Below are 21,169 nucleotides of genomic sequence, written 5' to 3'. Positions count from 1 at the left end.
TTGGCGCTCCGTTATCTCTGCCTAAATTAAATGGGATAAAACGTAAAGCTAAAGCTAGCTAGTAGCTAAAATGATACTAGTGCATCAGCTTCTAAAACTTTTCTATGAGTAAATATGTTTTTACAGAGAACTACCATCCTATGGCCATAAGCAGTGGCAAGCGCATTTTGGACGCACTTTTGATATATATTCAAAATTATGGAAGTTCCAACAACAGCACCGTTCCACACTTGACACTCGATATGGATTGAAGCGATGGCAAATTGGCGAAATAGCATCCAAAATAGGACAGCTCTATTATCATTTTTAGTGAGTCTTTTATAATTATATCTTCATGTTTCTAAATTTATTTTTACTTGAATTTATTACGGTGTATGTAGATACCTACTAGATAACTTACACTTTACAATATAAATAAATCAAATCACCTATTTATGCTTAGACACCGTGATTTTTAGATCAACAAATTAATTAAACAACTAGTGTAATTTTAAAGGCCTTTGATAGTGATGCTACTAAAACAATTGCCGATAATTTTGCTTATGAGTTCAATAATAATATTAAGAATGTAATCTTGAAATGCAATACTCCACTATTAGACAAGAATTTATACAGACACGCTACAAATATGTCGATGAGATTTAAGAAAGCGGAAAAAAAAGATATATGCAAAATTATAAATAATATTAAAACACAAAAATCTGCCGGCGTTGATAATATAAGACCTCTCGATATTAAGTGTATTTGTACAAAAATCACACAAGTCATATGTAAGTTACTCAACACAAGTGTTCATTCGGGCTCTTACCCTGACGAACTAAAAATTGGAATTGTTAGGCCAATTTTCAAAAAAGGATGTAAACAAAATTATAATAATTATCGCCCTATTACAATTCTGCCCGTAATAGATAAAATAATTGAAAAATTTATATCTAATCAAATACACGAATTCTATAAAAGTATATATATATACTAGCTTGTCAACAATTCGGCTTCCAATCCAATAAGAGTACGACACAACTACTATCTGACCTAACCGACTACGTTAATGCAAGCTTAGATAAGAAAAAACACGTTCTAATGGTATTCATAGACTATAATAAAGCCTTCGACATCCTACAACATAATATTTTGATAGAAAAATTAGAAAATACAGGCATTAGAGAACCCTTGCTAAGATGGTGTGAAAACTATTTAGCAAATCGAGCATACGTGGTTAAAATAGGTACCGAATACAGCGAAAAAGTCGATGTTACTGATGGCACAGCTCAAGGTTCGGTATTAGGCCCCCTTCACTATCTGGCATATGTAAATGACTTGCAGCATGTAATAGGTAATTGTCAACTGTTCCAATATGCGGATGACACTTGCCTCGTAGCAGCAGACACAGACATTAGGACAGCTGTGGAAAATCTTCAATGCGACTTTAATTTGCTCTGTAAATGGTCACATGACATAGGTCTAGTAATAAACCCACAAAAAACAAAACTGCTGCATATATGCTCAAGTCAAAACAGATTTTTGGGCGAGTACAAAATTATATCTCACGACCACGATTGTATGCATCGTAATAGTATGACCTGTAACTGCAAGGCCATTGATCAAGTTGAAGAGCATTTATATCTAGGGCTTATTATAGACAACAGATTTAATTGGGATAAGCACATTGAATATATATGCAATAAACTACGGCTTATTACAGCAAAACTCTATTTAGTGAAAAACAAACTTCACTTCAAAAATAAATTACAATTATATTCAGCTTTAATGGATAGTATAATTTCATATGGGCTTAGTAGCTACGGTCGAACATTCAGAACTCATCTCAACAAAATTTATAATATTCAATTAAAAACACTTAAAATGATTGCACCATCGTCAGTAAGACAAAAATTCTACCACAATGAACATAAACTTTTCGAGTATTGCAAAGTATTACCAGTACAAGATAAAGTAAAACATATTTTACTTAAAGAAAATTTCTTTTATCACAACAGAAACTTCAAAGAACACAAAATATTAACGAGATCGATTTCAAATAATACAATTGAAACAACTGGAGCAAACAATTTTTATGGTAAAAGGACAACAAACTATATAATCCCAAGACTGATTAATGAAATACCGAAAACCCTCAAAGATAAAATTACTATACATAATATAAAATATAAAATAAAAAATTTTTCTTATCAAATTATTAAAGTAAAACAATATAAAATAAATATTTAAGAAATGAAACAAAAAAAAAATTATAATATATATTTTTTCTTATAATAAAAGTAACACACTGTAGCTCGACATTTAAAACGTACGCGTAGTTACAAATACGCATCTTTTTCCAACCTACCTCACAATCACATTTTTATTTTTTGTTTTGTTAGTAATTTTGTTTATGTTTGTGTTTGTTAAAAATATTTGTATCTTTGTATAGTTTTTTATGTTTTCTATAACTTAATGTACTTAGGAATGTGCAGTGGTCACACAAGCCAAATCGGGCTTAAGACCGCGAAGAATAATTAATTTTAATGTACTTTGTTATAAATAAATAAATTAAAAAAAAAAAAAAATTGTGTTTTATTTTTAAATAAATATTAATATGAAACCTATTTTATATATATACATATCATATACATTTATACTTATCATATATATCATTTCTATACTTATCATATACATTTACAAATTTATTAATTAAGTATAATTGTTATTGTAATGATAAAAAAGGAAAGTCGTTTTAAAAGAATTATATTTTTTTAATTTGAGACTTGTCCATTTATTATGTCACAAAAAATGGCCATGCTTGTAAACTTACACTGGCTGTAATGGAAGACGTATAAAATTATAATTGTTTCCAGCTTACGCACAAGTGATACGACGTACTTGGTGGAAGCATTTTCATTTTACTCGGCGATTCGTGGAAGACGATATTATACTTTAGCGAGTAAGGAAGCAAAATGTGAACTGATGGTTAAAAAACTACGATATTATGCTAGATTTATTGTGGTTGCTATACTCTTACAACAACCAATTACAATTGATGAACTGCTCTCAGAGTTGGATCAGCAAATTATTGCTTATGGGAATGCATACGATCCAAATGATCAAATTGAGTGGATAAATGTATTGGAAGAAGTAAGAGCCTTTCTAATTGCGGAACCAGGGATTACAATTGTTGATTCGGATAATAAAAATAGAGTCGTCACCATAAGGTAAGTTGGCTCTATAATTAATAAAAATTATAGTAATGTTATCCTTAGTCCTAAATACATTTTACTCATACTTTTACCTTTTTAAGCGGAAGATTAAATCAAACATCGATACCAACAATAGAACGAAATGCACAAATGAGTCTGGTTTTACATGATGCATTAATTATAGGAAGTGGTACACAACTCGTAAAATTCTCAGAATTAACTATAGATATGTTTAGAATGGTACAAAATCTTGAGTGGGAAATCGAAGTTCCAATAAGAGATCCATCCGGAGACTCTCCACAAAATAGATCAGGATTGGGTGAAGCATCTAAAAATGCCACAAGCCGACCACCAGGTATCATCAGAGTTTACTCCATTATATAAATTTTTATGCAAACTCCAAAAATTTTACTGTAATAAACTGTTACTGTAATATAGATTGTAATAAACTATAGTTGTCTTTCTTAAAAAGTTATAATAAAAGTATTTTAGGTATACTGTTCTTAGAAATGTACGTTATTAACATATTATATTTTAATTTCGTTGATGCTATTGCGAAAGAACGAAGCGTATCTGGCGAAATAAATTATTATAGATAACATTATATGTGTATGTTTAATACAGAATTTCAGATTCACGAATGTGAAAAGATACATAACTGTTATAGATTAAAATTTTTAGCAGGTGTAGAGAATGACTCCAGGAGTTTAAATCCCCACAAATATCTACTATTTAAGCCGTCTGCTCGTCAAGTGTTAATATATTTGGCAAGCAGTTGCAACGATTTACCTCCTAATTGTGCTCTTCTTATTTATATCTCTGCTGATGGTCACCATCCTCAGCAGAACACTCATCCTGAAGACTGTAAGTAGCTTTAAGTAATGCGTATAGTATATATTTATATACGTTTATCGGAAATATCTATTTTATATAAATTGATTATTTCATCGATTTGTTTTATACTACTTTTTGTTTATTTCAGACAGTTATGACATAGGAGGGCTAATTACTACCTCAAAATCTGATATTTATAGAGAGTACAACAGGGAAACTAAAACCAATATAAATAAATACAAAGATAAGCATATCTTATATCCTGGGGATTTACATCCTTTCACAAGAAGACCTCTATTTATTATCGTCGATTCTGATAATTCTTATGCTTTTCAACATATACCAAAGATATTTGGACAACCTCTCGTTGTTCTAATGTCACCACTATCACTACCCGTATCATTAAGTGGTAAGTAATAAATACACACGTAATCATTCTCACTGAAAATGTCAAATCTGGACCAAAGATTTTGGTCCTTGTCAGTTTTACTTTTCTTCCTTCTTTATTCCTTTTCACCTTTTATCACTAAGTAGTTTTAAGCACATTTCCTTTATTCCAATTTGCGTACTGTTTCAAGTATATTTATATGTAATAGTAACAAAAATCTTAAACGTAGAATTTTCTTACTATTTGTCTCGGAATTTTTCCTTTTCTAGCCAGCTGCACATAAAACTCCATTATAGAAACAGCCCAGCACAACTACAACCTACCTAAAATTATATATTATTTTTTTCGATAAAATCTCTTTTATTAGAGGCTGAAACATTTGTTTTTAATGTAAAGATATTGTATTTAAAATGATAATGTTATTAGAGCACGAAAGTAATTCTGATTGTGATTAGTAAACTATTATAATAATTATATAAAGCAAGCCGGTGAAACCCCGAGTAGTAGTCTAAGCGAGTATCTAGTATTGATGATTCATTGTTTTTAACCTAGTTTCAAAAAAAGGAGATTCTCAATTCGTAAGAATCTTTTATTATAAATTACAAATTTAAATTTTTTGACACCATACCATACACCACATATCACGCATAACAAAGCGCCATCTAGGATGGAATTAGTAAAATACATAAGGAAATAACAGATGTCACTGTTAACAAAATTCAAAATACTTAATAAGTATTAGGGTAACAACTAACTTTAAATTTTTAAGTACTTTCTAATCTATGTTCAATTTTTAAAATAGAAAAGTTTTAACAAACTAGTTCAGAGTTACAAGCTTTTCATTTTCCAAAGTACTCAATAATTAGGCACCAATATCAGTCCTATTAAAAGAGTTTAAAAATATAATGGAAGACAGAGTAATGAGGGCGGTCGGGAAATGTGAGCTATGGTGATTTCACGGAATGCAGGTACATCGTGAGCACAGAGCTGTTTCCCTCAACCACCGACAAACTTTGCCTGACGCGTTCTAGTCAGTAGTGCCATTTGTTTAGTCACGAGGGACGATTGTGTGTTTTTCATTCCACGCTGACAAAAAAAAAATAATAGCGCCAATTCTAACTATATACTAATTTCCCAACAGATCGAAGAAATCAAGGAAATCTCTTTACCCTTTTTTTGCATAATCCTATAGCTGGACTTTGCAATGCCTGTGACGTCTTTACAGTAAGTATATCAATTTGGGAGAGCTGTGTACACCTTCGAGATCGGTTTATGGTTGAAGCAACTAGATTATTAATGAGAATACGGCTGGGTAAGTTGTTTATTATCTTATCCGTTACCTAAATATTATGTGTACATACAAAAAAGTAATTTAACTGTACTATAATAAAATAATATTTTATCCATATATTATAGGCCAGTCGTGACTTGTGCCCCAAAAGGATGCGACTGTAAACGCGACAGGTTGTGGGTTCGATTCCCATTCGAGGAAATGAAATATTTAGTATTTTCATTTACTCGCTCTGGTAGAGATAAAGCGCGGTAGAGTTCCACCAGTCAATATACAATGCCTCTGGAATTCGGCAGAAACTGGGGGACAGAGTTTCTTAACTCTAGGTTCTCAGGTTCTTTCTGCCTATCCTCCTATGTGCGGGATACAGCATGAAGGAAAAAAATATATATAATTGTATGATTATAATTCTTTTTGGTCTATCTAATTGTTATTTCGTATACGCATATAATACCTACCAGATCGATTTAAATGAATCTTTTTTAGTTTTGTAGCCATTAGGTATGGGCAGGATCTAGGTTATTTGATTTTGAAGACTTCCAAGCCTAATGTGCCTAAATTACAAGAAATAATAACGAACATTTTTCGAAGCATTTTGCAATGACATATAAATATTGGATATCTGGAACGTCTAATGAACAACCATAGCAGTGCAGCTAAACTATAAGAAATAATAAAATGCTGCCTTAACAAACACGAGTTATTTTCCACTGATATATAAATTTTAAAGATCTGGAATATCTGATGAACAGCAATAACAGTCCAGCTAAACTATAAGAAATAATGAAATGCCGTCTTAGCAAAAGTTATTCAGCATGTATAAATAGAAGATCTGGAACATCTGATTAAACAACACAAAAGTTTTAACTATAAGAAATAATTAAATGCTGTTGAAGTGTAAGATGTTCAACGAGTCAGGCATTTTCCATTGATGTATAATAATTTAATAATGGAAATATGCGATTAGAGAACCCGTTGATGCGTATTATTATAATTCGCGTTGCCGTAGCAACGTGGTACCTATGTCACTTTATAAATACGAAAGTTTTGTACATATTAGATATCAAATGCATGATAAACGGGAAAAGCCGTGATCTAAGCGAAATTATGGCCACTACTTATATCTATATTAGTAATTTACTTGCTATTTAATATAATAATAATTTATCTTTCAGATCCTATGTACTACCCTTTTTTAGGAGACGAATTTTTAAGGCTCATGGTTTTAAGATATGTTTTTTGCGAAAGTGTTTTGAGAATGCATCGAAGTTTCCGCGCGAGGACAAACCTCCCTCGAGCGTACCCTCCACTACCAGACGACTTATTTGAACATAGGGACCTCGTAGCGATCGTTCTACAAATGGCCGATTATATAGGTGTAAGTTTTATGTTAATGTTAAGTAAATACTATATTATACAAGATGGAAAAAACTTTTTCATTTTTGGAAAAAAAAAATTATTGTAATATGCTTTTATAGAGTAGTTAACACTGTGGTTTCATTTAAAGTGGTGCTGACAAAACACTCTGTATACACACGCGAAAGAGTAAAAAACTCTCCGTGTAACATTAAACAAACTATTATGAACTTTTGGGCCTTAAAAATTCGACGGAAAGTTTGGAAGAGTCACTACTCCTAGTTAGCATTGATAACGTTTTTAATATACACAATTATATTTACACCAAACTGGTGTATTATATTAATTTTAATTTTAAAAGTATAAAAAGTTATTAATAAAATTACAGATCCGAAGCCATTTCCATGACGCTTCTGCACCCGGACCTCCACCAAGGGATTAATTGTCAGAATAAACGTCATGTTTAACTAGTGTATAGATAGTCTACTGTAAAACTGAACTGATAATTGACAATTGTAACAACATAGGTGTTTGTTATTTCAGTTTTACAGTAGACGGCCTCTGGTGTGGTGGATTTAATCAAATTGGAACTCTACATTTTTAGTACATACAGTGGTCCTAGAAAAATATTTTGCAATATAAAATGAAAAAAGACTTACTCATACATTAAATTCAAATTCGAAATAATATTTTTTTGCGTTAAACATTTTAGAATAAGTGCAATGATATTTGATCAAGATTATACTCGTATTCAACTATGAAAATAATATATTAATGTCTGATCTAATAATATGTTAACCAATTTTATGATGTGGAATTATTTCAAACATAATTATAATAACGGAAGAGGGAAACGTAGTGTTTTAACACTAAGTTCCCTAGCAGCGTGAAGCAGATTTAATTTTTATAATTATAATAAATTCATTACAAATTAATACAATTTACTTTTCAAAACCTCAGTGACAGTGAGCGTGTATGTACGTATTTCATTTGTATATTACGAAAATCCAAAAAGCATAAATAAAAAAACACAATTCAAAATAATTTTCTTCTATGTGAAGAATGAATACTGTTGATAAGTATTTTATTTCACATTCACTCACTGTTACGAAATATTGTTATAGAAATAAAAAAAAATCCTTTTTACTAAATGTAAGTATCTGGAGTATTGTAATAATAAAATATTTAATGGTTTCAGGTTAATGGTTTAATATATTATATTCCATTTAAATTGCTATTTATGAAACGATTTAACTTAATATATAAATAAAAATATTATAGTATATTTAAAGTCGTTTTGGGTAAATGAATTCAAAAATACTCAATATTTGTAATTAAATGTGTGCATTTTCACTCTCCTTTTCCCCGCGGTGTGTGTTCCTCTGAAAATCACTTATTCGTATATATTATGTCAAAAATAGTTGCTTTTGCTCATTTTCCCTGATTCGATATCATTAAATGAAATATATATTATTAAATGAAATTGTTTTGTTTATATTGTTTTTTTTTTCATTCATTTCGTTCAATATTTATTAATTAAATTTATACAATAATAAAATATATTTTCTAAAGCTATAACTTAAATACGGTCAAAAACTATTCCATTATGAATATCTATATTATTATTTACCCGCGTTAATATATTAGATGCCAAGATCAATTGTATATTTAAGGATATATACTCATTTTGTGATATTTTACTTGAAGACTTCCAATATTAGCGTGTCACGTAAAATTAGATAACGTGTGCTTTTCTTAAAATATAATGTATGGACAACCTAGTAAAAAAAGTTAAAGCTTTATTTTATGGTGTTAAACATTCACAAATGATATATCTCTATCTTAAATTCAATGAGTAGGTACACTAAGTACTTAATATAAGAAATAATAACTAATAAAAAATCTTATTAACTCGTTAGAATATATTGTATAATTAGCTATGGATGTATTTCAGCTTTCAATTGTAATATTAAAATAAGTATCTATATATAATAAGAATATCCTATAATCTCTGCTATTATTATATTCTATAGTAGGTTCTGTGTATTTCCAATTTCAGTACCTACCATAATTTTACGATTATTGTACCGCATGCGCCGCGAAGCGATTGATACACGCTCAATTTAAATAATAATAACAATAAATTGATATTAAATGTTTACTACTATTTTCAAAATTGAAGTTTCAGTCAAACTTATAAGATAAGTTTACATAATATTGACCGTGTATTGACCCTTTTGCTCCGTAAGTATGTACAAATGGCTAGTAAGTACCTAATATTAATAGCAAGTCGGCTTTACGGCATATTAATTGTAGTGGAAGGCTTTATTCATGTACGTACTTATTAACGTTAAATATGTTTTAGGTTTTCATTATATTCCAAACAAATATAATGAAAATATAGAATTTATTTAATGAAATTACTAAAAGTACATTTGCATTTACTACTTAAAATTTAAAAAAAAAGTAGAACATATTTACCTACTAGATAATTCTGTCATTAATAAATAATAACTTAAATTATATAAATGCCAACAAGTTAAATATAGCACATTTCTTTTTATGATTTCAATGAACATTTAATTTGTAATAAATGAATTGTGAAATACCACAATAGATAGATATATGTATTAAAATTCTTGAATTAAACAAATAAAAGAGAAATAAGTATAGAAGATGAATTAAATAATATATTACTTACTTATAATATATTTGTAGGTAAGTTCAACTGTAACCACTGCATCAATGTATTAAATATTGTCTTAGTAGAACTACATAGAATTTGGTAAAATTTGCAAATCACTGCCATTACTTTAATGAGAAATTGAATGTATTAAAAGTACTGGGAGTTTGTTGTAAGAAAGTATTTTTATGATGATATTGCAATTTGAATTATTATTTAAACCATACTCGAATCTACTGTATCCGTCCAAATCATTGTTTGGTTTTTTCAACAAATTTTGACACAAGTCTATATAAATTATGATAAAAAAAGAATTTGAAAATTCCTTTACTCATATTGAAACTAAACGTATTTGGATCATTTGTCTAGTTTTATTTCACAGAAATTTTGAAATACTACGCGCTAACCTTCCTTTTTATTCCACATTATATATATCAAGTCTATTTTTCTATTTACTTGTCTATTATAGTACTTGATTGATATAGTACCTACTTCTTACAATAAACTTCAAGTTACGTAAAGAAAAGAAAATTGTGTTAAATAATTAGTATGGATATGTTTGGATAACAAAATTGCATTAATTTTACATTTAATTGTGACATTTCTTAATTAATTAATATAATATTTAAAATAAGAATGTAAACTAAATACCTATGATGTTATATTAATATGTTTCACACTACTGTTTCAATAGAAAAACTTGAAATGAAAAATTTCGATAGATACTTACATTTCTCAACACTACATCTTTTTGCCTAAGCTATCAAAATTTTCATTTTTTTTTATTGTGAAAAACTGTCTACATGTTATAATAAATGGTAATTAAAACGTTTAAGTCTTTGAAATGGTGTTGATGACCTCATGTACCTTCTAATAAAAATTACCTACAGGAAAATAATTTGATCAATACAATATTCTTAAATCAATACAATATTTTGATCAATAAATAACTAGGATCCACAGAGGTTGGATTTATTTGATAAATGTGTCCATTTCCATTGGCAAAAAAAAAATATTAGTATCATTCCGCTTATATCAATCAATTATTCACTTTAACGTTTTTTAACTTTTTCTAATATCAAAATTTTATTGCAGAACATAAAAATAATTAAGAATTAAGGTAACCTAAGAATCAGATTTATAGCAGGTAGCCTCATGGGTGTAGGAAGGGGGCAGCCGTGTGGGCCGTACCCACCCCAAAATAGCCTGGTTGCCACTCCAGAAATTTTGTTTTAAAAGAAAATGCCCCCAAAAATTAAATAAAAAAACATACAACCCCCAGAAAATATTTCTAGATACGCTCAAGGGTAACCTATATGTATAAAGGTTTTGAATACACGGTGAATTTCATTCAATATGTAACGAAAAGGAAGCGTAAACGTTTGTATCTTTAGATTGCCATAACTTAATTTCAACTGTCTCTTTATCCAAATATCTCAGACGGAACATTAATATTTTAGTATCCATCAAAGTTACTTATGAAATATTATGTACATTTAGTAAATTCTACTTTGGGTAATTTAATTAAATTTTGCATTCTTATGATAAAAATAATAAACAAAAAATTATTTATTTGACTGACAGACTTGACTCCCGAAAATTGTTAAGATAGTATAAGAAATTGGACGTAATTCAACATTTAGCATATAAGTTTTGCTTACATAATGAGTAGTCATTTAGAAAAAGAAGACTCCTAAAATAGCTAAATTCATGTCAACTGAATAAATATTACATATAACTTATATTTTTCACAGCCTACAGTAAAAATACTACCTTGAATTTTCGTTGATGACGTGAAATGATTACCAAAAATAAGTTCATGCTCAATTTTATATTTAGCTCGCTCGCTCGGACATCGACGAAGCGACCAGTTGATCGGGGATTTTGTACCGATTACAAACAGTTTTTTTATGCAGAATACATGTTCAGTGCCCAAAGTAAATACAAACAATAAATATAAGTAATGGTGAGGAAAAGATGTGTTTAATGTTGTCTAAACGCTTCAAGGTAAACCCACATAACTATTCCAAAATAATCTAGGAAAGTGATCGTAATATACAACTTATTCACACCTATTTTCACCCTAACCCACGCAAATACATCGTGTTTTCAGTAGCAGATGCTCAGCTTGAAACGAAATGTTGTGTTTTTAGTTTAACGACTACTTTTGCGGGGTCTTGGTGGAAATAGGATAAAATAATAAAGAAAGGTACTATGAAAGTTATCTGTCCTATCATCGTAACGTAAATAAGTAGTATATTAAAAAAAATTATATCTAAACATATGGAATCTGAATTGTCACCAGATACTCGAAAAAAAAATCCACCAGTGCCGTTAAAAACATATCAATGGGAAGATTTGAAAAGAGATCGTGAGGCAGGTGGTTATCCTTGGACTCATCTCCTAAAAACACCACTAGAAGGTGACATAACCGCAGAGGATATAATAAGAGAAACAACACCAAGAAGAAGTATGTCGCGAGACGTTTCAAAATCTCGGACTCATTCGCCTGTTGAGCATGGTGTGCAAAAAATACTTAATTTAAACTCATCTCCTGGTAGCAGTCGTAAACATAGTGAAAAAGGAAAAGATGAAGGAGTACATATACCAAATTTTTCTAAGGAAATATCTTTAGATTCTGATGAAGATATAAACAAACCATCAAATATCGAAATATCACAGTCTGTTGGTCACAACAGTGAATATTTAACAACGCCCGTAGAAAAATCAAAAAGTGTTTCTCCAAAAGGAATTTTAAAACGACGCTTACCTGAGCAACAATATATTGGGGTAACCGAAGTAAGGGAAAAGACTAAATGTTGTCATCCACTAGTTAATAAAATAAAACATTTAGCAGATAAAACAATGCATAAGCTAGAAAAAAGTGATCATGAAAAGTCACCAACGACTAAACGGAAAAAAAATGAAGAAATTCAAGAAATACGACAGTTAAAAAACTCACCTGGAGCACTTCGGAGACAAAAATTTAGTGCTATTAAATTAGGCGACTCTGATGAAATGAGTAAAACTATGACAATAGATACACCACCACCCAAAACTAAAAAGGAACATATTTATGAAGATATTGAAGAAACTCCAGATACACAAAAATCGCAACAATTTTCACTTAACACAAATGAAAATGATAGTGTAGTGGAAAGAAAATCAATTGCTTCCCAAGACCCAAGTTTAGTTGGTGATGATAATACATCTTTAAAACCGGATGAATATATAATGGAAAAATTACATAAGAACGATGTAAATAAAGAGGCTACATTACTAGATGAAGAAATGGATTCCGAAGAAGCAAACGTAGAAGAAATATTCCAAAACCAAAAGGATGATACAAGACATAACAATGATTCACCAAATATTACCATTACTGAGATAATAGATGATGACAATAGTATTGACCATTCAACTGCCATACCCATAGAAACTTCACCAACTCCTAGTCCTATAAATATCGAAAGAAAAAAATCAGACGCCGATAAAGATTGGTCTCGACCCAACAGGTAAAATTTCCTGCTAAGCTTTTTTTTTTATTATTGTCACTAGCCTACGTAACAATGACATAACGGTCGCGTTTCAAATGCAAAGCGAACTCTTGCTTATGTACGTCTGATAAATATAGACCTGACCGGCACGTCTTCCTGCACATCGGGTAAGCTCTTTAAAATTGTCATCAGTGATCAGCGCTCCCAGTTGCTTTCACGCTAGGGAATTAGTTCATTTGCTAACCGGTTTAAAATGTAATTTAATGAAATTTATTTTACAATGATCATTTGGATAGTTTCGTTTGTTTTTAATAACTATGCCTCGGGTATAAGCGCAAGATAGTTATGAGTAAATTGCGTCGGTGGACTTCCGAAGGAGGGACCCCTTTAGAGAAACCTGTAAGACCCACGAGAGAAGGCAGTGTTCAATTGTATACGCCGGAAGTACGGTGTGCCTGTCAATTTTTTCAATGTGATTCATTATTACCGGAAAGAAATAATCCTGTCGGTACAAGGCCAACTTCACGTGCTAACAATATTATTTCAAATATAAGGTAAAGTAGAAGAAATTGTAACTTATTTTTTACATATTTTTAATTATATACATACTATAAGTAAAATAATTTTAAAATCACATAATCGTATTTTGCCCGGCGATTGCTGCGGCTAAAACGAGCGGCAACCGTTGGCCTAATTATGACTTCAGAAACATGTGTGGGTGCAATTATATAAATATGTACATATATTATATCTTTCATACTTTAATCATACATAAAGCGATTTTATTTTTATTCCTGCAATGATATGTAGTATTTTATTGCCTTGCGAACTATTGATAACATGTCAAAGCGATATTTTTTATTCACAATAATTTTTCTGTGGTTTATAGTTTATTTGTTATCTATTTCAGTGATCATGAATATGAAATAATAGAAAAGCCACCACCAAATATAATATATACGGCACCGAGTATTGATGAAAAACCAACCATGGTTAAGACCGAAGATGAATTATCAAGCACAACGTCTTTAGAACGCAAATATTTACAAAATATTTCAGATGAAGATGAGCAGATAAATGGCAGAGAACACATTGATACAAAAACGAGTGAAGAGCTAATAAGTGCAGAAGTATTACAAAAGGATATTGAAGAACGTTTTTTTACTAACACTCCTTCTACAGCTTCGAGGACTGAATGTGAAATTAGTACAAGTCAAGTTGATTCATCAGCTTTAGAAAATTTACCCTTGAAACGAAGTAGTCGCAGTAAAAATTCAGAAAGTACTGAAAATAAAATACAACAACGCATTAAAGAAGGTACATGCAAATTAAAATCTCAAGCTGGCAAGCTTAAAACTAAACTAAATAACTTAAAAAATAACCAATTTAGTTTACCCGACCGTCCTAAATTTAAAATGCCAGAAAGAACCAAAATTTCGTTTCCAGAACGTCCTAAATTTACTTTACCAGACAGACGGAAATTTAGTTTACCTGAAAGGCCTAAATTTAAATCGATCAATTTGACTGGAAAACTATCTATGAAAGATCGTAAAAAATTTAGTTTTCCAGAACGACCAAAATTTAATATTCCGGATTTGCCAAAGTTCAAAATGCCCGAAAGACCTAAAATTAGCTTTCCCAGTATCGGCAGAAAAAAAGAAAATAAAATTGAAAGCATCAAATCTGAGTCAACATCGGATTTACAAAATGTAGCTAGTGTAGATTTCGAGGTTAAAACTTATCCGAGATTATTCGGTCGAAAGAAAAAATCTCAGATGGAAAAAACATCATCTTCACCTACATTAAACAGAGAAGATACACCACCACCAACTTTTACATTTACCAGAGTGAGAGATAAAAAGCATGGTGAGCCTTCTACCTACATACCAGACAGTCCTGAAGAACCCCGAGAATATGGAACTGTTGACAGAGAAGCCAATTACAACAACAATGAAGACGTGAGACAAGATTTTAGTACTACGTACGACTTTGACAAATTAGAACAAGACTATGCAAATGAAGACGAAGTCGAACCTAACTATAATGAAATATCATCCACCGCCACTCCTTCTAAGCAAGAATACACACATATAAACGAAATTAATAACGACGAATTTTTTGTACGACCGAGAGGAATTTCTCACGAAAATATTCAAGTACGAGAATACTTAAGTGATGAAATACGACAAGCATTTAATATTCCAAAAAATATTCTCGCTGATATGGGAAGTGTTACGAGAATGAGCAGTGAAAATGTTTATGCTAACGATGAGGATGAAGACCCAGAATTAATTGTTGAAAGCAAACAAGATATGGCCTATTCAACCGAAGATGTAAACGAAAGAGATGACGGGTATTACACATTTCCCCCAGTAAGGCCGTCAAGAGCTAAACGAAAGAAAAAAGATTGTGAATCGATAAAATTTATAGATGATAGTATGAATGCAAGTATGCAATTTAGCGAGGTAGACTTAAGATTATCAGATGATCCTTTAACTAACTTTGAAAAACAAGTTAACGAAGATTTAGACTGTTGTGATAACGACTTACATATATCGGCACATGATATTAGACCTCCTACGGATCTTCATTCAATACATGAATATGCAAATGATGACGTTATAGAATACCCAGACAGTATACTAATTCAATCTCAAACACTTCCGATGCCCCCAAAGAGGAAGAAAAAGACTTTACACAAAAATGCACATTCGTCTCTAAGCGATGTTAATAATTTTACTTCAACTGAAACATGGCAAGCCCCTCAACAAGTTGAAGATGTAAGTATTAAAAATTTGATAAAAAGACATAAATGTACATACAATATATTTTAACTTCACGCACGCACACGCACATAACAGTGAAGGCAGAGGGAACCTGAGAATCTAGACACTTCCGTTCCCCACTTTCCGCCGAATTGCCGAATTGGAAGCATTGCATGTAGATTTTCGTTCGTTTCGTTACTAAAGCGAGGAAATGAAAATATTAAATATTTCATATCATATTTTATAGTACGTAGGTTGAGCTTAAAATTATATATCAACATAACACATCTACCACAACCAAAATCTAATCATAAAATACACATTTTTCCCCTTATCATTTGTTAATAAATTTATCTAAAACAATATTTAGAATATTATAAAAATATGACAAACATGTTTTAAAATAATTTAGAAATAGTGTATTCGTATTGAAGAATAGAAGTTTTATTTTAAATCAGTGTGGCGAATTATACGCACTGATACTGGCAGTTGTCCAGCAGATATCTAACTTTTGGACGAAAAGCGAATTGTATTTTTAGACGACCGCCGTCATTTTATAGTTGACCCAGTTTAATTCAATTCTGAATATATGATGAATACTGATTGTTAATTTTAAATAATATAATATATTATTATCTTTTAACAGCCATTACGTTGAAAATAATTATATAACCTTTAAATAAAGGCTGATAAATATGAAATAATATTTAAGATTTTTTACCACTTGATAAAAAAATATTTAGTTTAAAAAACAGTAAAGTCCAATTTAGAGTTTGCATTTTATCCCGAATGAACTCTATCACATTGTATTATCGGTGGAGTCGAGAACGGCGCGTTATACGACGCATGCAATATTGACGCTAAATTCAAATAAATAAAAGCCACTTATTAATGTTTGCGTTTAACTGTAAATTATAATAAATAATTATTTACAGATGTATACCTCTACATACTATAGATATATAAATGTATATAACACTAGAGGCCCGCTCGCGACCTCACTCGCTGAATCTACACAATTATTTATTTTCTTATTTGACTGTAGGAGAATATAATATCCATAAATTGAAAACTATAGTTTCAGAATATTATATAAAACTCTTATTTCATTGTTACACAAATTAAAATATTTAAAATGTATGGTAAAAAAATATATATACTTTTTTTATAATTTTGCAGATTATTGTCTATAGAACTCAACATGAGTATATAGTACCTGTAGCAGAGATAGCGATGACAGAAAATAGTCCATTACCCCCAAGACGTACTCGTTCAAGAAGCTCCAGAGCAACATCTTTATGTGATGACGATAGAACATCCCATGGTGCTGAATCTTTAATTCTTGATGCTCAAATATTACTTACAAATGAAGCAGATGTGGAAGTTGAAAGCAGTATTCGTCATGAAAGTCCAGGATACGCCACTGTTGATAAAGGGCAATATTTACCAAGCAAAATATCCAGACGTTCAAAGAGCAAAACGCCACCTTTGAGGGCACGTAAAAGTAATAGCTCAGAAAGAAAATATTACACAGTTACTGGAAGTAAAACATCTATGCCTAATCGCCCACCGAGAAAAAAATCTTCAACAAGCCTTATGACATTAAATAGCTATACGAAAAATTCTACAGATGGAGATACCACACAATATGTAGAAATTGACGATCCTCGTAACGAAGAAGTTCATAAAATTTTACAATCTGGTGAAGTTGTAAAAAAAATGAAAGATAGACCTCTGCCTCCTCCTCCAAGACCGCCTAGGGGACCAAAAAGAAAAAAAGACTGTGATCATTCTTCAACACATCAATCTAATTCATTTATTGTATCTTCTGTGGAAGGATTACATATGCAAAGTTTTGGATCACAAGAAGTGGTGGAAATTGAGGTTTCAACACAAACTGATCCACTGCCAGATGACATAGATTTTGAATTAGGAATGGATGAAAATTTTGATATATCAATGTCCAGTTCTTTGCGAGATATTATTGATGAAGAACCGATTTTAGGTAAATTTCGTGAAAAATCTTCTGAACCACGACCGATTTCACGTACTACGTCTAGATCTGAGAAATCATTAAAGCTATCAGATCCCAAAATATCAAGTATTGGAAGATCTTCCCCAACAGTAATATTAGTGGAAAAAAGAGTTTCAAGTCCAATAAATGAAAGACAAGAAATTTTAACAGAAGCATCGTTGACTGTTCAACATATAGATATAGACGATTCTCGAGTTCCAGATGTCCCACCACTTCCAATAGCCAAAACTACAAGTACGACTACTAAGACTACGACAGCCCAAGATAATCAGTTCGCTCAGGAAAGATCAGAAGATATTAAAAAAGACGCACAGTTAGACAGTTTAACTACGCAACGGCTTCATGTAAAAGACTTAGATGTTGGACGACTTAACGTTTCTGAGTTACAAGCTACTAAAATACTTGTGTCTGATATTGAAGGCATGACTTTAAACGTAAACGAATTAGATTCAAAATCAGGGCATATTTCTGTAAGCGGAATTGATTTCTCTCAGACAGTAATAGACGAAATTGTAAAAAAATTTGCTGAAATATCTACGAACATTATACCTCCAGGCTTTCATGCTTCGGAGCCAGGTGAGCCTGTGAGGCCAGTAAGCAGAGAAGAAGAGACTCAAACAGAAATATCTCAACCTGAAATCAAAACTGAAGCGAGTACTGTTACTGAAACTATATTACAAGCACCACCACCACCACCACCACCTTCTACTCAACATGAAAATATTGACGAAACTTCTCCACCACAGAGACCCCCACCCCCAGATTTAACACCTTTACTGTACTCTTATCTGCAAGACATTACGACAACTACAATTACACAACCTAGATCATTTAGAGATCGGCATTTTACTGAACTGGAAGGACAACACCCAACACCTCCACCACCTAGGCGATCGAAAAGAAAACCTGCTATTTTACACAGTGAATCCAGTTCTGATGATGGAAAACTAAGACCTTCGCCAAGACGTATGCCTCCAATAAAAGCTCAAGAGCCCTCAATTACCGAAGCTGGTGCACAGTTTCTTCGAGTTTGCCAAACTTCTATTAGCAGAACATTTAGGAATATCTTTAATTTATTTACGTCGTATATCAATGGAACAGAAGATAAAAGGGATGTACAAATGGCAATGGTTATTTTTCTTGTACTGATAGCAGGTTTAATCATGTTTGGCTTAAACGACAGCCGCACAATTCATCACCATCATTGGGAATTCTTCAACCCACCAAATGGAAAACCATAAAACTTTTTTCTTGAATTTCTAACGTTATAGACATCCCCTAATCGAAATAAATGTTTATATAGACATAACGAATAAACAAACAAATATAACATACTGAGCATTTCTCCTACCACTTTCCAGTAAATATTAATTTACGACCAGTTCATTGCGATTCTGATATCTGTTAAGTATTTACTAATTTTATTGTTCACTATTTTGCTTATTGTGTAATATAGAGCTAAGAATTAAAATAATTGATATATTTGTATATACCTAATACATATTATGTAACAGTACGTATGAGATTCAACCCGTTCTTAAGTTTACCTCGCACATAGTTTTATTGTATGTTACAGGTTACAATAAAAACAGGTTAATAAAATATTACAATAATTTATGTTAATATCAGGGCAGACCCTAGCAATAGCCGGGATTAATGCCAGGAGGAAGAAGATCAGTGATAATTTATGAGGACGAAATTTTGAAATCGAAAATTTGAAATTGGTGAAATTTAAAATCCACCCGTTTATATTGTTGTCTAGTTGTATAAATGCTAAGAAAGAATTGTATAAAACAATTTGCATTGTTATTTTATGAAATCACTAAGTAAGTGTTGTTATATGCATTTTGCAAAGTTAATTTTTTAATGTTTAATTTGTCCTGATGTGAAATAAAATTTGTTATTATATCGTCTTTTTTATTTTGTTTCCAGAGTAATGAATTAGCTAGAATATATATATTTTCAAATTAAAAATATATCCTATACTAGCGGCCCGCCCGCGGCTTCGCCTGTGTGACCTACGTTATTATTAATTTCTGTCTCTATGAGTACCTACGTCCTATAAGTGACGACCATGCAAAATTTGATACTCCTAGCATTTGTAGTAACGAAGTTTCATGCAAAATTTCAACCCCAAAAACTACCCCTTAGAAGTCGAATATTGCAAATTCCCGTCTTAGCGAGCACCTACGTCCTATAAATAACTCCTATGCAAAATTTCTGATTCCTAGCACTTGTAGTTTCTGAGATTTCGTGATGAGTGAGTGACCTTTCGATTTTATATATGGACCGTTTATTTTGAGAGTGGTGTAAGTCCATTTTCTTTTATTTCGAGAAAATTAAAGGTTAGTATGACGATGATTATGCAATTTCATTTACCGACCGATTTTAAGTTGTTCAAAACATGGGTTTTTTTTTGAGAAATTAAACACGGACTAGTTATATATAAAAAAATTACATTAAATTAAGCATTAATTACGTGATAGCTTATTTTTCTCAAAAACGGACTTACACCACTTTCAAAATAAACGGTCCATATATAGATTAAACAAACTTAGGAAGTTTATCCTTTTCGAATATCTTAACAGAACTATCCATGATGATTAGTTGTCTAAGTCATATTATCTTATAATTAATTTGTTCTTTTCTCAAAACCTTAGAACTTAGTGTTAAGACACTGCGTTCCCCACTTTCTGCCGAATTCTAGAGGCATTGTGAGTTGAGTGGCAGAACTCAACGCCGCGCTTTGCCTTGACATCAGAGCGAAGAAATTTAAATATAAACGTAAATAAATATTTAACTTCCCTGAATGGGAATCGAACCCACAACCGTCGCGTTACAGTCACACCTACGTGCCGCTGCGCCACGATGGCCTATACCTTCTAAAATATACATGCTACAAAGGTATAAGACTCATATTATAAATGTTAAATGTCGTCAGATAAGCTTTATTTCAACCACTCCGTAACTTTGCTGTAGAAGTATAGGTATTTTTCACAACCATAAACTTCAAATGCGATTTTCTCATCTTGTATATTTTGACAAATTACGATTGAGAATATTATAAAATAATAATGGTTGTACTTAAAGATCGACTTCTTTTTTCTTTAGATAGGTAATTTTATT

General features: G+C 31.2%; 2 protein-coding genes across 8 annotated transcripts in view; both read left to right on the top strand.

Annotated features, from left to right (window-relative positions):
* LOC146527136 (protein SCAI) overlaps positions 1 to 10,574 on the top strand; it is a 55,621-nt gene extending 45,047 nt beyond the window's left edge. For 3 of the 4 annotated variants that reach the window (XM_085206195.1, XM_085206197.1, XM_085206196.1), the window contains exons 3-10: positions 127 to 309; positions 2,856 to 3,209; positions 3,296 to 3,549; positions 3,876 to 4,058; positions 4,177 to 4,437; positions 5,558 to 5,728; positions 6,883 to 7,085; positions 7,452 to 10,574. In XM_085206195.1, coding sequence (XP_085062321.1) covers positions 127 to 309; positions 2,856 to 3,209; positions 3,296 to 3,549; positions 3,876 to 4,058; positions 4,177 to 4,437; positions 5,558 to 5,728; positions 6,883 to 7,085; positions 7,452 to 7,505 — 1,663 coding nt within the window. In that variant the 3' untranslated portion in view covers positions 7,506 to 10,574. The remainder of the gene's footprint in view (positions 1 to 126; positions 310 to 2,855; positions 3,210 to 3,295; positions 3,550 to 3,875; positions 4,059 to 4,176; positions 4,438 to 5,557; positions 5,729 to 6,882; positions 7,086 to 7,451) is intronic. The other variant, XM_085206198.1, reaches the window with a different exon arrangement.
* Positions 10,575 to 11,601: 1,027 nt separating this feature from the next.
* On the top strand, positions 11,602 to 19,951 carry LOC146527135 (uncharacterized). Of its 4 annotated transcripts, none has more exons than XM_085206192.1 (4): positions 11,602 to 11,753; positions 12,052 to 13,261; positions 14,154 to 16,023; positions 17,188 to 19,951. In XM_085206192.1, the coding sequence occupies exons 2-4, from the start codon at positions 12,219 to 12,221 to the stop codon at positions 19,282 to 19,284; spliced, it is 5,010 nt and encodes a 1,669-aa protein (XP_085062318.1). In that variant the 5' UTR covers positions 11,602 to 11,753; positions 12,052 to 12,218; the 3' UTR covers positions 19,285 to 19,951. The 4 variants fall into 4 exon arrangements, with proteins under 4 accessions (XP_085062318.1, XP_085062317.1, XP_085062319.1 ...); XM_085206193.1 differs by lacking the exon at positions 11,602 to 11,753 and adding an exon at positions 11,788 to 11,955; XM_085206191.1 differs by lacking the exon at positions 11,602 to 11,753 and having other exon boundaries at positions 11,787 to 13,261.
* Positions 19,952 to 21,169: the final 1,218 nt, after the last annotated feature.

Source organism: Heliconius melpomene, chromosome 21, assembly GCF_056956725.1.
Source record: "Heliconius melpomene rosina isolate 202511_hmr_F chromosome 21, ASM5695672v1, whole genome shotgun sequence".
NCBI lineage: Eukaryota > Metazoa > Arthropoda > Insecta > Lepidoptera > Nymphalidae > Heliconius > Heliconius melpomene.
Note: the sequence above shows the minus strand (reverse complement) of the source record. Positions and strands in the feature narration are given on the sequence as shown.

Excerpts from the sequence above, each read along its gene's own strand:
- LOC146527135 (XM_085206191.1), top strand. The coding sequence starts at position 12,030 with ATGGAATCTGAATTGTCACCAGATACTCGAAAAAAAAATCCACCAGTG. Across the intron at positions 13,262-14,153 it reads GATTGGTCTCGACCCAACAG|TGATCATGAATATGAAATAA; the intron begins GTAAAATTTCCT and ends TATCTATTTCAG. Across the intron at positions 16,024-17,187 it reads CCCCTCAACAAGTTGAAGAT|ATTATTGTCTATAGAACTCA; the intron begins GTAAGTATTAAA and ends ATAATTTTGCAG.